Genomic DNA, 19223 nt, shown 5'->3' on the forward strand with positions numbered 1-19223 from the left:
ATATATATATATATATATATATATATATATATATATACTAGATTAGTATTGGCCATCCTTTTTTAAAAATATTTTTAATTAGGTATTTTCCTCATTTACAGTATTGGCCATCCTTAAAAGGGGTAAAAAGTTGTGCACTTCTTGGTTTTGGTTTTTTGCTGTTTGTTTGTATGGTTTTATTTCTTAATTTTTGGGGATGTGTTTGTTTGTTTGTTTGTTTGTTTGTTTGTTTCTGGAGACATGATCTTACTATGTAGCCCTGACTGGTCTTGAACTTATTCTTTAGGTTTGCCTCAGATTCCTCTTCTTGTCTCAGCTGCCTGCCTTAGTACTAGGATTACAGTTATAGACCACCACACCCAGCTTATCTACTTGCTTTGTAGTGCTGGGGACCAAGTCCAGAGCCTCCTTTGCTACTGAGTTGCAGCTGCAACCATAAATCACTGACATGTGGTACAGCCAGCATAGATAGCTGTTATTATTGATGGGACAGCTTTTCACTCCCATGTCATTTTACTAGTTTATTTGAACCATTCTCAGAGAGCGGTTCATCTTTTGGTTTGTTGCAAGATCCTCACCTCTTTGAAAATGTGTCTTCTGTCCTGTCACCCTGATACAAGCTAAACTATTCTAGGGAATCTCAGTTGAGAAAATTCTCCATCAGGTTGTCGATAGGCAGGTGTGTGTGGGGGGGAGCATTTTCTTGATTTGTGATTGATAATGGGAGGTCCCAGCTCATGGTGGATAGCACTACCCAGGGCAGGCAGTCCTGAGTGTATAAGAAAGCAAATTGAGCAAGTCCTGAGGAATAAGCCAGTAAGCAGCATACCTCCATGGCCTCTGCCTCAGCTCCTGCTTCCCTGTTCCTGCTTTTAGATTCCTGCCCAAGTTTCCCTCAGTGGTAGAGTATGACCTGAGAGGTATGAGCAGGAATAAAGCCCCTCCTCCCCAAGTTGCTTTTGGTCTTGGTATTTTATCATAGCAATAGAACTCCTAATTAGTACATCTGTGTCTGTTTTCCTATAGGAGTCATTGGACTTTGTGCCAAGTTAGTTTTTATTAAATCTTGATTTCTTATATTTGAATTGTAAAAGAGATTATTTTTACTAATGCTTGATTCAAAGTTCAAGTAAAAGGTCCTGGTAGGCAACAGACTATCTAAGTGCATTTGCTGTTTTGAACTAAAATCGCTGATAGCAGTTCTGTATAAAGGCTTGAGTTTAATTTCAAGGTTTGTTTGGGGTTTTGTTTGTTTTTTGTTTTGTTTTTGAGACATTCTTTTTTTTTTTTTTTTTTTGGTTTTTGGTTTTTCGAGACAGGGTTTCTCTGTATAGCTCTGACTGTCCTGGAGCTCACTTTGTAGACCAGGCTGGCCTCGAACTCAGAAATCTGCCTGCTTCTGCCTCCCAAGTGCTGGGATTAAAGGCATGCGCCACCACCGCCCAGCTTGAGACGAATTCTTGCGCTGTTTCACCATATCTTACCTAGAACTATGTAGATGAAGTTGGCCTTGGACCTACCATGATCCTCTGGCTCTTTCTGCCTCCTGAGTAGTGGAATTACAGATGTGAGCTTCCATGCTCAGCTTCTTTTTGCAGTCTTTAAGTGATTAAATGTTAAGTGTGCACACAAATATAACCCACATGGTACCTGTCTATGTTCTAGCTCAGTTACAAAATAACTGAAACAATTATAATCCGCCTGAGCTCCATAGTATTCTTTCCCCAGCCATTTGCTAGATTCTCTCTTGCACACCATTCTAATAGGTTTATGGTTGAGATGGGAACTGGGGGAACTGGATGCGAGCTGTCACCACTGCTATGGCAGCAGAGGACCAGGTGCTGTGAATAGAAGGAAGAAGCAATGTCCTCAAGGGCTTAACCAGAATAGGCAGGAGGAAGCATGCTAAACAGAGTTCTTAGGACACTTGAGTCACTCTCCTGTCTCCTGCTAAATTATATATAAGAGCAAAAAGAAGGTCTGGTGACAAGGCTTGATTCTGCTGTTACACTCAGGTTAATTCGTCTACCTATTGTCGGATTTAATTTTTTATGACTGGGAGAGGATAGTGGGGAAGGGGAAAAGAGAATGAGGTGTGGGACTGGTGAGATGGCTCAGCGGGTAAGAGCACTGACTGCTCTTCCGAAGCTCCTGAGTTCCCAGCAACCACATGGTGGCTCACAGCCACCCGTAATGGGATCTGACGCCCTCTTCTGGTGTGTCTGAAGTCAGCTACAGTGTACTTATGTATAATAATAAAGAGTGAGCAGGGCCGACCAGAGCGAGCATAGGTCCTAAAATTCAATTCCCAACAACCACATGAAGGCTCACAACCATCTGTACAGCTACAGTGTGCTCACATACATTAAATAAATAAATAAATCTTTTTTAAAAAGCAAGAATGAGGTGTGATGTGTCATTTCATAAAAGCTTATTTCATAGCAGAAATATCTATAGACCGTTGCATTGCCTTTTGCATAGTGTGCTTGGGGCGGATTTTCCCATGCACGGTGTCCTGATTACATCCTGGCAGTGGTGCTTCCTCATCTGCTGAAGCAAAGAGAACTCAGCGAAGACAGACCTCAAGTTCCTCAGCTGTCCTCCTCTTCTGTGTCCTTCTGAGAACTCTCTTTGACTGTTTCACTGAACTGTACTTTACTGAGCTACCCACTCCTCCCACCTCTTCCTAGTTTTCAGCAGCAAATATGGCTGTTTTAAGTTTCTAAGTGAGACAAGTTCCTCATGTTGGGTAAGGATTCTAAAAGTCTGAGAACTCTTCAACTATAGGATCCTGACCACAGGCTTCCTCTGTTGGTCTTAGTTCAACAGAGAAAAGAAAGTACCTGCTTTTTAAAGTGTGGTATCTAAAAAGAATAACTTCTTTAGTTCTATTTTTATGTATGTGTATGTCCCTGTGTGAATATCTAGCCTGTGGGGGCAATGCAAGAAGAGAGGATTGGATGCCCTGGATCTGGAGCTTGGTGTGGGTGCTGGAGACTGAACTCTGGTCCTCTACTCATCTAGAAGGGAGGACTCTTGTCAGGTTAGCTATCTTTATAGAAAACTGTCTCTCCAGGCCAGATCTTAGTAGATGCAACAATAGAATAGGATGAGTTGCCATGAGATAGCAAGTGTTCCAAGGGCTTAGGTAAGAGTTTCCTAGGGAAGCTGACAACACATAACCATCTCCTACTTGTATCTTGCAGAATTCTCCAAAGGTCTGGGTATCTGTGACTGCTCTCTGCAGGCCCAGAGAACCAAAGCCTGGGGCTTCTTTCCAGTGCCCTCTACTGACAACCTGAGTGCTGCTTTTCACAGCTAAGATGTAGGAGCCAGGGTTCAGCAATATTTCATTTCCCAACAGGATGTGAGTTGCCAGGATTATAGAACACCTCTGGGAAAGAGAAAGAATTGAACAAAGACCCTCATAACCACGTGACCTGCTTTCAGGGACAGAACAAAGGGTATTTGAATCTTAACAAGACTGCAGCCCAGGGTGTGAACTGGCTGCCAGTGTAGTTGCACCATCTGGTCACCATCAGACTCCTAGGGTCTTGTTATGTCTTTTCCATGCCATCTTTTATCACATTTATGGTAAACAGTCTGAGTTGTGGCAGCTAAAATACTTATTGCCTTTTTCTGTGCATCACAAAATGTAAAGCTCATGAAGGGAAGGCACCATGTGACTTTAGCAGAAAGGTTTTCATTTTCTCTGATTCTGGTATATATATACTCTGTATCAAGAAAGTTGCTGAAAGTGAGAGCTGCAGGGATGTGAACAGGAAAGACCTTTGATTTGAATGAAGTGTTTTACTTCTGTCCTCTATACTAAAATTTTCATGGTTCTCTTTTTTTCTTATCAGTGAAGTGGGGCTCAAATTAAGTTTAGTCAAGAATAAAAACTCCCACTAACTTCCTGTCACAGTGTAGCTGGCAGTTGTGTTCAGTGAAAAATCTCTGCTGAGTCAGAACTAAAATAAGAATGTACCTTAGAGCCTGACAGGCTGCTGCTGCTGCTGCTGCTGCTTGGCACCATAGCCATATAAAGAGCTCCTGCCTGTGCCAAATGGTTACCCTGGTAACATGGGCATCTCTTAGGTCAACACAGCTAAAAATACCGTTCTTCTATATTTGGAGCTTTCTCAAATGTGGCTTTGTATCTTTCTAAAAAGATGTTTGGAGGTAGGTGATAATATGTTAATTCATCATGATAGGAATAAAAGATATTATAAGCAGTAAAGGAATCACTAGAGGACTAGTTTCTAGGGAAAATATTTCTAAAATCACAGCAAAGCCTCCTAACCTCTGAGGGAAATATAAAGAATTGTTGAAGTTGATCCAACACTCCAAATTTGTGTGGGGCTTCGGGAGTTCACTGCAGTGATCAGTTACGGGAGCTGTCTCTAAAGCACGACCATGCTAAAGACCTCTTGAGCTGTATGGGTGTCAGCGGGGGTGGTACCTGTCAACCTGTCAGTGTTGGCCCTCTGCCTCTTAGCAGAATGCTTGATGGAGTATGGAGAGGGTGCTCAGTCATCCACCTTTAGACAGAGACAAGAGATCCAGCTTTGAGGCACTTGCACACAGAACACAGTGTTCGGTTTCTCTAAAGTCAGGCTAATTGAATGGGATGTGGAGGTTCTAGCTGAGGAGATTAATAGTGATTTTTTGACAGTTATACATTTCCTCTAGAGTATATAAGGCATGGCTGGGTGGCAGGGAAGTGCAAATCCAACTTACAAAATGAAATGTGCAGGCTACTCATCCTGCCCAGCCTACCAGGTATTCACGACATTTCTCAGTGCTCTGCCATTACTGGTTATGATTTTCTCTACACTTGGCAGCCCATCTCTCTTTCACAGTAGGTTACCAGTATGGTAAGGATGTGTCATCATAGAGAAAAGGCAGCTGTTTGGCATGGTTGTTTTTGTGGAAAGGTGGGTGCTGTTACTTTCTCTGTACACAGTTTTCAGAATGTTAATGTCAGAGAGGGACATAAAGAAAGAGCATGAGCTTGATTCGTTTCTGTCTCTCTTCCACTCTCCCTACCTAGGGCATCTTTTACACAGTCACATTTTTGCAGATAGGATTTTGTTATGTGAATCACTTAGAAGTGCTTCATGAGAAATAGACCCCAAAGTAAGCTACTGTTACTTGTTAAACTGGAGAGAGTTGGGTAGCTGCAGTATTGCTGTGCATTATTTAGGCCAGTTTGGGGCAGAGTATTTCTAATTTTGTGGAGCTGGCACACATGGTTCTGTCACAGGTCCTTGGCAACCCCTTGCTGCATCTTGCCTGGTTCCTGAGTGGCCTCTCTATTCTGCAGACACCAGAGAGGAGTTCTTGCCTCACCTGATAGTAGCAGATTTGAATTATTGATTATGGGACAAAGTGTGCATCTACTAGTGTACTTCCTGACAAGTTTCCAGCCTATGGTTGGATAGCATCACACTCACTTCCTTTATGAATATCTCCTCAAATATCATAAGGTCAGCTATGTGCTACTATATAACTACGACATCAAAGCTACCTCCTTTATTTTATGTTTTATTTCAGTGGTCAATTCTTAGGAACAATTATATGTAAATAGCCTTATACCAGGCATCCTGGCATGGGGCATTGGTGGTGCAGGGTTGAAAACTGGTACTTTAATCCAGACATTTCATATTTTCATGTTTTTAAATTATTTTTTAAACTTTATCTCTGGGTTATAGTTAATTACAATAACGTTGTGGGCAGCGTTAGCACACAACTTTAGTCCTAATACCCAGGCAGATGCAGTCGAGTCTGAGCCTGGTCTGCAGAGTCCATTCCAACAGAGAGCAACTCGGTCCTAGCAAAACAAGCAAACAAAATGATACGGTAAAGTCAGAGTGCTCGTATTTCCTTTTAATAACCGTAGTAAACATCGTGGTAATACTAATACAGACATAAGTGTATGCATTGCTATTCAGCTTCAGCTCAGTTAAGAAAGCACGTGTTAACCACTTTGTCACTCTTCTCCATGTGATGAATTTGTTTGCTTTACACAATTAAGAAGCAATTTTAAAAATAAGGCAAAAGGCATATTATCTGAAAATTCATCCATTTCTGCTTGAGCTTTGCCTACTTCCTTATTGTCTTGAAAGAAAACATGTTACATTGTCCTACAAACTGGAAACGGGGAAGAGCTTTCCGTCTCCATTCTCTCACTTGCGTTGTTTTCAGTAGTCCCGGGAAAATCAGATGAAATTTTCCACTTAAGCCAAGTAGAGAATTACAGGGAAATAGTTCGTTCTGCCAAGTAGTAATGTAACTAAGCCACGGTATTGATTTGAATACCCCCATATGGCACCCAGATTTTTTGTAGCAATTGAAGAGGCTTCATCCTAGTGGTAGTTGCTGCTAAGTTCTTAGTTTAGTGATGGATTTAGAATAAATAAGCAGTTTCTAGATCTCCCATTCCACAGTTATCACTCACTGCGGGGTGGGGATGTTTCCAGAGCACTTCTCTACACCTGCACCTCTGCTGTACCATCATGCCCATGGGATAGCAAAGCCTGTGGTTGCTTGGGCCCCTTAGAAAATGACCTGGTTCTTGCATAACATTTACCAAACTTTCATTTTAAATCATCTCTATACTATGCTACCTAATACAATGCAGAAGAATGAATGGATAGGTGGATGGATAATGACATGTTAAAGCTAAACTTTTACTATAAATTTGATTTCTTTTGCATTTGTGCTGATGTGTTTGCATGTTCATGGTGGGATGGTAGACATGTGTGCACAGGTATGTGGAAGCCAATGGCCAACCTCAGAAGTTGTCATCCTTGGTTTTGTTTTCTTTCATGTGTGTTTACATGTATGTATGCACATGGGTATAGAAGTGTTCATGTCTGAACATGCATGTGGAAGCACAGGTTAATACTCAGGTCAGCATCATCCTCGATTATTCTTTGAGATAGGGTCTCTCATTTAAGCCAGAGCTTGTTGATCTCCTGGACTCGATGGCCAGCTTGCCACGCACCCCTCCCTCTCTCCCTCCCCATCCCTCCCCGACCCGTGTGTGTGTGTGTGTGTGTGTGTGTGTGTGTGTGTGAGTGTGTGTGTGTGTGTGTTGAGACAGTGTCTCATAGCCCTGGCTGTCCTGGAATTTGCTACATGTACACCAAGATGGCTTTGAACTTGCAGAGATCCGCCTGCCTGTGTGCTAAGATTAAAGGTATACACCACCATGCCTGACGTGCTTATAAATCTTGTAGGAGAGGGGCAAGGCCTCATGAGCCTCTTTCACTTCCATGGCAGAAAGTTAATGGGCTGATTCTTTTTCGGATCTTTTTGAAATAATCCTGGTGCTGACAGTGCAAGAGAGCACTAGTCAGGTCATGCTCAGAGAACAGTATTCCATACACAGACTTTCACTGCAGTGCAGAGCTCACCAATTAGACCACCTCTGGTTGGTGACCAGAGGCATAACATGAGGTTGAGTCCAGCCTAGGTTTTGTATCGAGATCCTGTCTTAATTACCCAGATTCAATCCCAGCCCGGCCTCCACTCCCAAAGCTGCTTTTGGTACCTCTGCTTATGAATATGTTCACATTTTAAGTATCTAACTCCTAGGAACAGCTGTGATGCTTTGTATGACATGTCTAAATAGGCTATTTGGATTTTTGATCTTTGGCCATTTGGGGTACAGTCATGAAGTTAGCAGACTGGTGAAATCAGAAGCTCTGCAGCTGTCTTCACATTGTACTGGAGTGCACTAGTGTGTAGTTTGTTCTCAACAAAATATTAAACATACCCACTGTCTTAGCTAGGTTTGTATTTATTGTTGAAATTAAGTACTATGACCAAAAGCAATTTGGGGAGGAAAGAGTTTATTAGAGCTTGAATGCTAGGGCAGGAAGTTAAGGCAGGAACCTTGGGGCAGGAAACGAAGCAGAAGCCATGTACACATGGAACATCAGAAGATAGCTTTTCTCTTTCCACTGTCTAGGGTCTGGAAAGAAAATTCAGGTTATCAGGCTTGGATCAAGCTCCCAATAAGCCATCTCACCATCCCATCAATAGCTTTTATATATATCAATAACAAAACTTCTGGGAAAAGGAATCAAGAAAGCAATCTGATTTACAGTAGAGGAAATAAAATAGGAAAGGATTGAGAGAGAAAGAACTAGGAAAAAAAATTAGCCACCACTTAACCCATGGAAAAAAATAATCTCTTTGATGAAAATCATCAAACACAAGGGGGCTGGAGAGATGGCTCAGTGGTTGAGAGTACTGGCGCCTTTTCCAAAGGTCCTGAGTTCAATTCCCAGCAACCACATGGTGCCTCACAACCATCTGTAATGGGATCCGACTCCCTCTTCTGGTGTGTCCAAAACAGTGACAGTGTACTCACATACATAAAATAAATAAGTACTTAAAAATTAAAGAAAGAAAATCACCAAACATCGATGAAAGAAACTAAGAGGTCCTCAAATTAGAAAGATATGTATATGATCATGAATTGTTAAAATATCTGTAGAACCCCTTATGACCAACAAGTTCAGCTCCTGTCAGGATACCATTGGGGCTTAGAGACAGGACTCAGGGAGCCCTGGCTGCTCTTCCAGACAACCCAGGCTCAGTCTAGTGCTCACATGGTGACTCACAACTGTAACTTCATCCCAGAGGATCTGACACCTTCTTCTATCCTTCAATGGTACATAGACATATATGCATAGAAAACACTCATACACATATTATAAATAAAAACTTTTAAAAATACCAGCTGGGCAGTGGTGAGGATGCCTTTAATCCCTGAACTTGGAAGACAGAGGCAGATGGATCTCGGAGTTCAAGGCCAGTCTGGTCTACAAAGTGAGTTCTAGGACATCCAGGCCTGTTACACAGAAAAAAACTTGTCTCGAAAAAAATATATATATACCAGCAATATTATCTGCAGATGTAGAAAAAGTACTCCACAAAGATTTGAATTGATCCACATAGACTGTCAAATAGCTAAAGCAGTCCTGAGCAGAGAGAAAGAAGTTTGGAAGCATTAGCAGCCTAAATAATTTGGTACTGGCATAAAAACAGACTAATAGAGCAGACTGGAGAACACAGATAAATCATCAACATTCGCTGATTTTCAGCGAAGATAGTGAGAATATACTATGTATATATACATACAATGCATACAAATTTATCAGAAAAATTACTGCTCAAATGATATAAGATTGAAGCTCAAGAAATGGCTCAGCATAATCCCAGCACTCAGGAGGCAGAGGCAGGCGGATTTCTGAGTTCGAGGCCAGCCTGGTCTACAAAGTGAGTTCCAGGACAGCCACAGCTATACAGAGAAACCCTGTCTCGAAAAACTAAACAAGAAAGAAAGAGAGAGAGAGAGGGAGGGAGGGAGGGAGGGAGGGAGGGAGGGAGGGAGGGAGGGAGAGAGAGAGAAAGAAAGAAAGAAAGAAAGAAAGAAAGAAAGAAAGAAAGAAAGAAAGAAAGAAAGAAAGAAATGGCTCAGCAATTAAGAGCTTTTTCTGTCCTTCCAGAGGCCCGAAGTTCTGTTCTCAGAACATCCATGTCCAACAGCTCCAGGGGGTCTGACGCCCTCTCCTGGCATCTGTTGGTACTGTGTTCACATGCACAAAGCTCACATGTATAGACTCTTTAAAAAATATTAAATGCATTAATAGGCTGTTTAAAAAAAGATGAAAAGTTACCAAGTAGTCATTAAAATACTGAACCATCTTTATTATCTTTATTTGTTTGAATTTTAAAAACTTCTATCTTGCCATATTCTTTAATCTCCTGCATTTTTATTTCTACCTACTTTTTGATGGATTGATAGATAGATACAACAAACTTTTATTTCCAAGCCTAAAAGTTACTATAGTATTGAGGTCAGAACATGATTCTCTGTACGGTCAAATTTAATTACTAAAAATACTATGAGGAACTGACTGGACGCCTAGTGAGAGTCCTTCCAAAGCTGCAGATTCCCCCGAGAGGTTTTCTCTACCTGCAATTTGTCCTTCTTTAGTGATTTCACTTTTGTGATGTTTTCTTGCCGGTTTTGTTTCCTCTTTTGCTTCTCTCTGGCGTCCATCATCTTGGCCAATTTCCAGGACAGTACAGCACTGGCTAGGAACAGTTCTGCCCACTTTTATTAGGGAGCATCTGCAAGTGCCAAAATTGTTCCTTATGAATTAGGTCTCTCTCTGGCTACCATTTGCTTTCCCCACTGAGATGTAAGAAATGTCGTCCTCCCTCCTCCTTCCCTAGGAAAAGGTCCTGATTGATATATGCTGCAAATATCAGTTCCACCCTCCACAGATAACACCACACATTCTTTTCACTTCATTTTGATACTTTGGTGCCTGTCTTCAGCTGCATGGAGCCTGAGGTTTAAAATTGTGGGTAAAAAATTGTACTTAGCTAACCTCTATTATCCAAATGTTATCGTTTTTTTGTTTTTGTCTTTTTGCAGTCTAAAGAAATGTAGTTTCTCTCTCTCTCTCTCTCTCTCTCTCTCTCTCTCTCTCTCTCTCTCTCATTTTTCTTAAGTAGTCAGGTACAAATTACAAAGATATCAGACAAATCGATTACATAGAGAATTGTAGAGGATTTTGTGGTATTATGTCCATGTATCAGTAACCTTTGTTGAACTCCATGATTCTGTTATTCTTCCAGCATGTAAACTTAAAGGGGCTGGTTATGTCAGTTATTGTCAGGCATTTGTGGAATTAAAGACTACTTTTGCTGCATTTATTATAAGAACAGAAGAGCTTTTACCAAAAATAAACTGGACTTGTAAGTTACATAAGCATTTAAGCCAGGTAGCATACACTTTAGTATAGCAGAATGGATCTTATTTTGTAGATTCCAGTATCAAGGGATATTATATTGTACACACAAGGAGAAAGAGAGTAAAATATTGTGTAGCCATCAAAACAGAAAGAATTTGTGCCATTTCAGTACTAGAAATCATTGATTAAATAAAATAAACTAAGTTTAGAAAGTCTTGCATGCTTTCACTTACATTTGTAAGCTAACAGTTTATCTCAAAGTGGTTACCAGTGGCTAAGCAAGGAGAAGGCTTGGGTAATGAAAAGAGGTGGTCATTGGAAACTGAGATACAGAGGAACCAGAGGAACAACTTGTTATGTTACATATGCTATACTTCAGTTGGATAACTTTGGTTAGCAACAATTAATTGACTCGTTCTAAATAGCTAGTAGGGAAATTTTTGAATTTTCTACACTTTCCCCAAAGAAATGATGTATGATTAAGATGATTAAGGTGTTAAGCTATTTACCCTGGTCTGATCTTTCCAAAGTGAGTGTGTGTGTGTGTGTGTTTGTGTGTGTGTAAATGTCACACTGTACCACATTGATGTGAACAGTTACTGGGTCAATAAAACTACATGTTTTAGCACATGCCTATAATCCCAGCATTTCTGGGCTGAGGCAGAAGAAACACCAGTGTAAGGCAAGCCTGGGTTACAATATGAGACCTTGTCTCCCCCAACCCCGCCCCCCAAAAATCTAACAATGCTCTGTTTAAATGTGGCATAGCTGTGCATGCCTTTAATTGCAGCTTTTAGGATATAAAACAGTAAGATTGGGAGCCAAGGCCGGCCTCCACTTCGTAGTGGATTTGAGATGGCTATGAAACACTGTCACCAAAAACAAAATGAAATAGACCTTAAGGATACAGGTCTTAGTACTTAGTATCAGGCATCACCCTTAGCCAATAGAGAAAACAGAATAAAAGATCTTCTCACCACTTTCTGTAAATATGACGGGTGATCCAGAGCAATCACTATCTGGCCTGCCTAGAGCCAGTTCTCTCACATCAACTTTTTGCAAAGACATGTTTTGTTACATGGGCTAGTAATTTGGAGACCCAGAGCCATGTGTTAGCTCTACCTCTCTGCAGGCTGGTAGAAGAATTTACAGGAGAGGAATGAGAGGTTGTTTATTGGCTGGACTGTTAGAAGGGGACCTTTTAGGTTCTTGGTGCAGCCATTTGTGGCCATCATATTTCTTTATAGGTCACAAGTTTACACAAGAGATACATTCTGAGGGAGGTTTTGAACTTGTGATATCTGATATAAGGTCACTGAGTGGAGGATCTTTGTTGTTTGTTTTTCAGTGGAAGACACCCTTACTGGTGGTAGGCAAGTGATCTACCACTGAGCTACACCCGAAGACCTTTCAAATAAAAGTTGGTCTTTGTTTTTTTGTTTGTTTGTTTTTTTGCGTTTTTTTAGATAGAATTTTTTTTATTAATCATTTTATTAGTTTACATTCAACCCCCCCTATTCCATCCCCTTCTCCCCACTCCACTTTGCCTCTAAGAGGGTGCTCCTCCACCCACTCACCCACTTCTGCCTCACTGCTCTAGCATCCCCTATGCTGAGGCATCAAGCCTCCAGGACCAAGGGCCTCCCCTCCCACTGATGTCACATAAGGCCATCCTCTGCTACATATGTATCTGGAGCCATGGGTCCCTCCATGTACACTCTTTGGTTGGTGGTTTAGTCTCTGGGAGCTCTGGATGGTCCAGATAGTTGATATTGTTCTTCCTATGGGGTTGCAATCCCCTTCAGCTCCTTCATTCCTTCCCCTAGCTCTTCCATTGGTGTCCCCGGGCTCAGTCACATGGTTAGCTGTGAGTATCTATATCTGTATTGGTCAGGTGCTGGTAGAAACTCTCAGGTAATAGCCATACCAGGCTCCTCTCAGCAAGCATTCTTGGTATCAGTAGTAGTGTTGGGTTTGGTGTCTGCAGATGGGATGGATCCCTAGGTGGGGCAGTCTCTGGATGGCCTTTCCTTCAACCTCTGTTCCATTTTTTGTCCCTGTCTTTCCTTTGGAAAGAAATATTTCTGGGTTAACAATTTTGAGATGGGTGGGTGGCCCCATCCCTCAACTGGGGGCCGTGCCTATCTACTGGAGGTGGTCTCTACAGGTTCTATCTTCCCTTTGTTTCTTATTTTGGCTAAAGTCATCCCTCTAGGGTCCTGGGAGTCTCTCATTTCCCTGGCAGCTGGGACTTTCTAGTGGCTACCCACAGTTCCCCACCCCCCACTGCTACATATTTCTATTTGATTTCCTGACCCTCTGTACTTCTCCCCTGCCCCTTCAAATACCTGGCCCTGCCCCACTTTTCCTCTCCCCTCCCAAGTCCCTCTCTCTACCTTCTGTGATTATTTTGTTCCCCCTTCTATGTAGGATTGAAGTAACCACACTTTGGTCTTCCTTCTTCTTAAGCTCCATATGGTTTGTGGGTTGTATCGTGGGTATTCTGAGCTTTTGAGCTAACATGGTATGTACTCACTGATAAGTGGATATTAGACAGAATCTTACTGTATAATTCAGGCTGGTCTTTATCGTTGTGGAGCCCGTGGTGGCTTTAAATTCTAAATTCGTCTGCCTCAGCCTCTCAAGTGCTGGTATTACTGGCATGCACCACCACTCCTAGCAGTTCTTTCAAAGTTAAAGTGTGATTGGAATACAGCTCAGCAGATTCACTCTGCAGCATCTCGTAAGTGAAGGATAAATCTACATTTACACAGAAGCCTCTAAACAACTCTCATTTGTCATTGCCTAAAACTATGAAGTACTTAAATCTTCAGTGAGTGAATGCTTTAACTACATATATATCAATACTGCTGAATATTACGCAGCAACACAAGATCAAACTACGTATGTGGATCTAGCAACCTGGACAGATCTCGGCGGCATGATGCTGACTGAACAAAGCTAACCTCCGGCCAGCACAGACAATAAGGTGCCACAAATGACACGCTATACAGGTGAAAAACACATTAGTTAAGGAGTGCAGTAAGAAGATTTCTATGGGCAGAGATCATGTCCTGCTTGATTGGTAGCCACAGTAGCTACACACTCAATGGCAGTAGAACAGCTATGCCACTGCCAGGCTCCCAACTTGGCTGCTCTATTTCCCCTTCTTCAGAGAGGAAGCTGAAGGAGTGGCTTGTGTTCCGCCAGCATGAGGCTGAGGAACTGTCTGATTCTGTCCTTCCTGTTTTACTTTGTCCTAATGAAAAGAAACCAAAAACGAGAGAGTATAGATGAATGGAAAGGGTGACATTTGCACAGGGAAGCTGTCTCTAGGGCTTTCCCTCTTCTGGCATCCATCAGTCTGTGGTCCAAGCAGGTCCAGGGCTGCAGTCTTGGAATTCCTCATCATTTTGATATCTCTGGATTCAAAGTAGGGAGGTGTGATCTCAGTTCCTGCCTCGGGTCCCATTTTGAACCTGCCATATACTGATTTTGAGTTCCTGCTTTATTTCCCAGTGATTCTGTTCAGCCATTTTCTCTCATAGAAGTTACAGCATAGCCCTGTCACTTATTATTCAGTCTCTTTGTGGCCTTGGTTTTCTTACTTGTGAATAGCACCTGTTTCATAGAGGATATGGTGATATGATAGAAGACACCATTCACGGTTACTTAGGTCTCAACTGTATGTTGCTTGTCTCTCAAGGGCATATGGCTCTCCTGTTATCACTATGACCTGCAGTGCTTAGCGCTGTGCCTGCTCACAGTTCCTTGAGGTGCTTGCTTTGGGTAGGATGGCTTGTTGGACTAGAGAATGGAACCACAGAAGAACCCTGTACCCTGTGTTGCCTCATGCTTCTCTGTTGCTATTATCATCATGACAAACACAATTACAAGACAGTAGTAGTTTAAGCTAAATATAGCAGGAATACCATGAAGAATCTGTGATTCTCCTGTTACAGGATTAGCTGGGATTAAATTGAAGAGTTACAGTTAAACTCTAGTCTGGTTTACACTGCTCCATTCATTGAAGCCTTTACTATGTTGTTACTTGTATCAAGAACAAAGATAATAAATGGCTACATAGAGCTTCACTTCAGGGGCTCACGGGTCCTTTCTGAAGCTTGTCAAGCTTTTCAAAAGTTTCTGTGTACACCCAAATGGAGACTCACTCAGACACAAATTGTCACTGACGCGTGAAATGAATTTGGGAGCTTCTAGAAGTCATAATAGATCCAGATTGCTGTGCTGCAGAGCTCTTAACATGAAAAGTCAGGAGTGACCCTGGCAGCTGGGTGACGCATGTGGGAACAGTGGGAGTGACCCTGGCTGGGAAACAGGAGGCCTGGATATTGTTTCTCTTCTCTATATCCTGCTCGGCATCACAGGACTCTGAGCTCTCAAGCTTGTACAATGGCCTTCCCAGGACGGGCACGCCCGTGCACTATCCCAGAGAATGAAGAAATCCCCCAGACAGCCCTTAACAGTGTCCTCGAAGCTAATGGGAATGAAGACGAGAGGGCTGTGTCAAACCTGCAGCGCAGGCACAGTGACGTAAAGGTCTACAAGGAATTCTGTGATTTTTATGCGAAATTGTGAGTCTCTCCCCTCCTAAAATACAGGCTTTCAAGTCTCCAGATCTTCAGTTCTGCATTACCTAGCCATTTAAACCAGCTAGTGTGTTTTAATTTAGCAGGGCTTTTCCAGGGTGTTCGGAGAGCTGGGGGTGGTTCTCAGATTGCCTTGTCTTATAAACTTCCACCAGAGGACATAATAGATGTCAAGGAAAATGCCACCTTCCTGGGAAGAATAGACAGCACTCATCTTTCTAATAATGGTACATTTTCACTGTGTTATCCATAAGAGAAGTTGGCACTTGTGTTGTCAGGATCTATAGCAGGAAAAATATACTCTGAAAGTTCCCAAATATGAAACTAAAAATTTAATTGATAAACACTTTTTTGGGGATTTATCCCATAATCAATATTTGAGGTGGTTAATAAACTCTCAAGATATTTGATAACAGAATTTTATATATTGTATTTTAAGAGTAAGAGTAGGAAATTTGTTTCATGTGTGGAGATAAATGAGATGTAAAAATTGGAAGGCTTGATTGTGGTTTCCTATGTGGCCAATTTACGGAGGTAGGTGTGTAACATCAGTCCCGGTTGGCTTTTGTAGACATGTATTCTCTCCGCTCCCATGTTTTCTTTGTCATGAACACTTTTTAGTGAAAAAACATTTTCTGGAAAATTAAGCAATTAGGTATAACCAATCTAATAATTTATCTCTTAAAAAATAGCTTCTACATACATTGTTAAATATTGTCAAGTATAAAAAATGTGAACAATACAGGAGAGTCAGGCAAGAGAGAAGCTGAGTATGTAATCTCAACACTTGGGAGATGTGGAGGGTCAGGAATTTGAGATCAGCCTTGGCTACATGAGACCCAGTCTCAAAGAAAGAAAAAACAGCACCAACTGCCAGGCAACAAGGTGAGAGGGAGGGGAAGCCTGAGCTCAGTTGGGAGGCACATGGTCGCTGTTTTCTGTCCCTGCTTTGTTACTAAGAGGAGTTCATATATATGAATATGTGTGTAAAACATTCATCTGCCTACGCACTTGGCCAAGTCTACTTGAGCATTCAAACATAATTAAGTCTGGAATGTAGTTGTAGTGACTATAAACAGGTCAGTGCTAATAGCATTTTTATCAGCACCATTAAAAAAAAGGTTGAAATCAATACTTCTTGTATGAGAAATTTTATGTATTTATTCGATTAAAAGTGACATATTACATGCTAGTAATACAGAGGAAAAAGTAAATTTTTGCACATTTTTCTTGATGCAACTCCCTCCTTCCAATCTGCACTTGGCACAGAGATATGGCTGAGAGGTACTTCAGAGCTTCCAGAGATTCAGTCACCCCAGACCTTGAGAATCATTGAGTTAAGTGGTAGTAAAGCAAGACATTCCAGAATGTTCTTCAGCTTTTTGGGGCGGTCCATTAAGTTTACTGAGGAGTGATGTCATGGGAGAGAATTTAGAATTATAATGGTGCTATGTCTTTTAGTAGCACCTTCTGCTTTCCAGAGGGTTTATACTTTTTTATTATTTCATCCTCAAAACAGCTTCTGAGAATTCCTGAGCGGATGTGGGCTAGCGTCTTTCTCCACTCAGCCACTCTTTCTGTAAGAAAAGAGGGTGCACAGATCCCTCCAGAGTTTTATTAAAGACGTTGCTGTTCATCTGGATCCTCTCTCCTCACAATAATTCTGAAAAGATAAAGTGGAAGTCTCTATACACAGTGCTAGGCCAGGTTCACCCAGAAGTAAGGCTGCCTCTTTTCACGTTTTAAAAGTGTTATTTTTTTGGGGGGGGGGGAGGGTCATACACTGAAGGTCAAAGATAACTTGCTGGAGTCAGTTGTTCTGCTATGTGAATTCCAGGGAGCAAACCCACATCTTCAGACTGGGCAGCAAGCACTGTTACCAGCTTTGCATTCTCTCGGGCCCAATCTTTTCCCTTCTCTTCAGTGACACTCCTTTCTTAATTGAGCTTATGAATTAAAACAGACTTTTGATTGATCTGGAATGGTGAATGTGGGGATTCATCATAGCGTTACTGTGGCAAGGTTACAACACAGAATTGTCTTGAAACACTTGAGGAAGAAGACAAATGTAAAGCTGTCCTCCATTGGGGTGGACAAAGAATAAGTCTTGCTATGGAAATGCTAACCTTGGAAAGAGCTAGGAGCAAGGCAGCTGGTTAAAGTGTTTGTGAAGTGAGAGGCTCTCCACACCATCTGTCCCTTGGCAGTGGTGCTGGCAGACTGATGAGATATTTGAAAGGTCAGAAGCTATGCCAGGAGCAGACTTGCTTTTGTAGAGGTAGAACTCCACCATAGAATCAGCCTCTGGAAACAATAAACAAGCCAAAACAAACAAACAAAAAAAGGCTTGGTCAGTGACTGTTCAGCATATGGAACCTTCTCCATTTCTAGAGCTTTCAGAAACAAAAGAGCTATTCATGTGAAATCCTCCCCTAAGTCTGCTTCAACCCGGCTGCCAGACTTCTGAAGCACCAGTGGCTAGAGAAAACAGATTATTCGTTGATCACATCCTGTGTTTTGAGGTAGAGTGGGATTGCTTGTGAGGGAACTGTCAGAGTCACTCAATGCTAGTTAATGCCTGGTTTTATTTCCCTGACCTGTAAAACATGATTGTGTCCCTACCATGAATTGCCAAGAGTTTGCCGAAAGGCTGTGATCTGTGATGGAGATGATTCCTTGTAAGCAGAGAGCCTGGATTCTACCCCTGTGTCATTCATTCATGAGTAGCTAGTGCCATAATGTTGAGTTAACTGTCCACCTCTGAACCTGTTTCTCTATCTACAAAGTGATTTTTATTACATAAAATTCTGTGATTTAGTAATATATTTTATACTGTAGTACTAAATGTTTGCTTTATAAACTGTCTAATAGAATTGAGGCATCTTGTGTAATTTTTAGTGGTTTTAAGCAGTTGTTTTGAACAATATCTAATCAAAGGTATAATCTAACTCTAGGTTATGATATGATGTTTAGTTACGTGAAGTTTAGATTCTGTTCTTTAAAGAAATTGACTTTAAGCCAGGCGTGGTGGCACATGCCTTAATCCCAGCACTGGGGAGGCAGAGGCAGGCAGATTTCAGAGTTCGAGGTCAGCCTGGTCTACAGAGTGAGTTCCAGGACAGCCAAGGCTACACAGAGAAACCCTGTCTCAAAAAACAAACAAACAAATAAACGAACAACAAAAAAGAAAGAAAACGAAATTGACTTTAAATTGTTATCTCATGGAGGGTAGAGGCTCATGAGGCCCCGCCTATAGCAGAGTAACTAGCTATTAGCAGTTGGCAGTGCCTACGGGAAGGAGGCAGTTTACTTTTGCAGTGTAGCCCATTGTTGGTGACCCATGCTCCAATGATTGATGCCACACATTCCTGCACATATGGGCAGCACTAATTAGACTCAGTGTGTCATCAAGAGGAGGGAAGGAGGAATGGACGTGAAGTTATAGGGCGACATGGAATGGAGAGTCTTGGAAGTGGGGAGCAGGACTACCTGTGATCTAAATATATTGTATTCATACCAGAAAACAATTTTAAAAACGTTATCTCATGGATATCTTGTGTGTGTTTTTTGAGACAAGGTTTCTCTGTGTTCCCTGGCTGTCCTGAAACTCACTCTGTAGACCAGGCTGGCCTTGAACTCAGAAATCCACTTGCCTCTACCTCCCAAGTGCTGGGATTAAAGGCATGTGCCACCACTGCTGGCCTCATTAATATTTTAATTAAAGTTACTTATCCAGCTGTAATTCTGAGTTCTTTAAGGGAAACATTTATCCATTGATTTATTTATTTGAGACAGTCTCGCTATGGCTATTTGGTCCAGGCTGTTCTTGAAC

At 41.7% G+C, this 19223-nt stretch overlaps 1 protein-coding gene across 8 annotated transcripts in view; it reads left to right on the forward strand.

Moving 5' to 3' along the window:
* Window positions 1-19223, forward strand: part of Lims1 (LIM zinc finger domain containing 1) — a 103837-nt gene that overhangs the window by 56734 nt on the left and 27880 nt on the right. For 4 of the 8 annotated variants that reach the window (XM_021173965.2, XM_029482450.1, XM_029482451.1 and 1 more), the window contains exon 1: window positions 15025-15376. The exons of the other annotated variants lie outside the window; for them this stretch is intronic. In XM_021173965.2, the coding sequence (XP_021029624.1) occupies window positions 15195-15376 (182 nt within the window). In that variant the 5' untranslated portion in view covers window positions 15025-15194. Of the gene's footprint in view, window positions 1-15024; window positions 15377-19223 lie in introns of those variants that run through there. 8 annotated transcript variants of the gene reach the window in all.

This window comes from Mus caroli, chromosome 10, assembly GCF_900094665.2.
Source record: "Mus caroli chromosome 10, CAROLI_EIJ_v1.1, whole genome shotgun sequence".
NCBI classification, from domain to species: domain Eukaryota; kingdom Metazoa; phylum Chordata; class Mammalia; order Rodentia; family Muridae; genus Mus; species Mus caroli.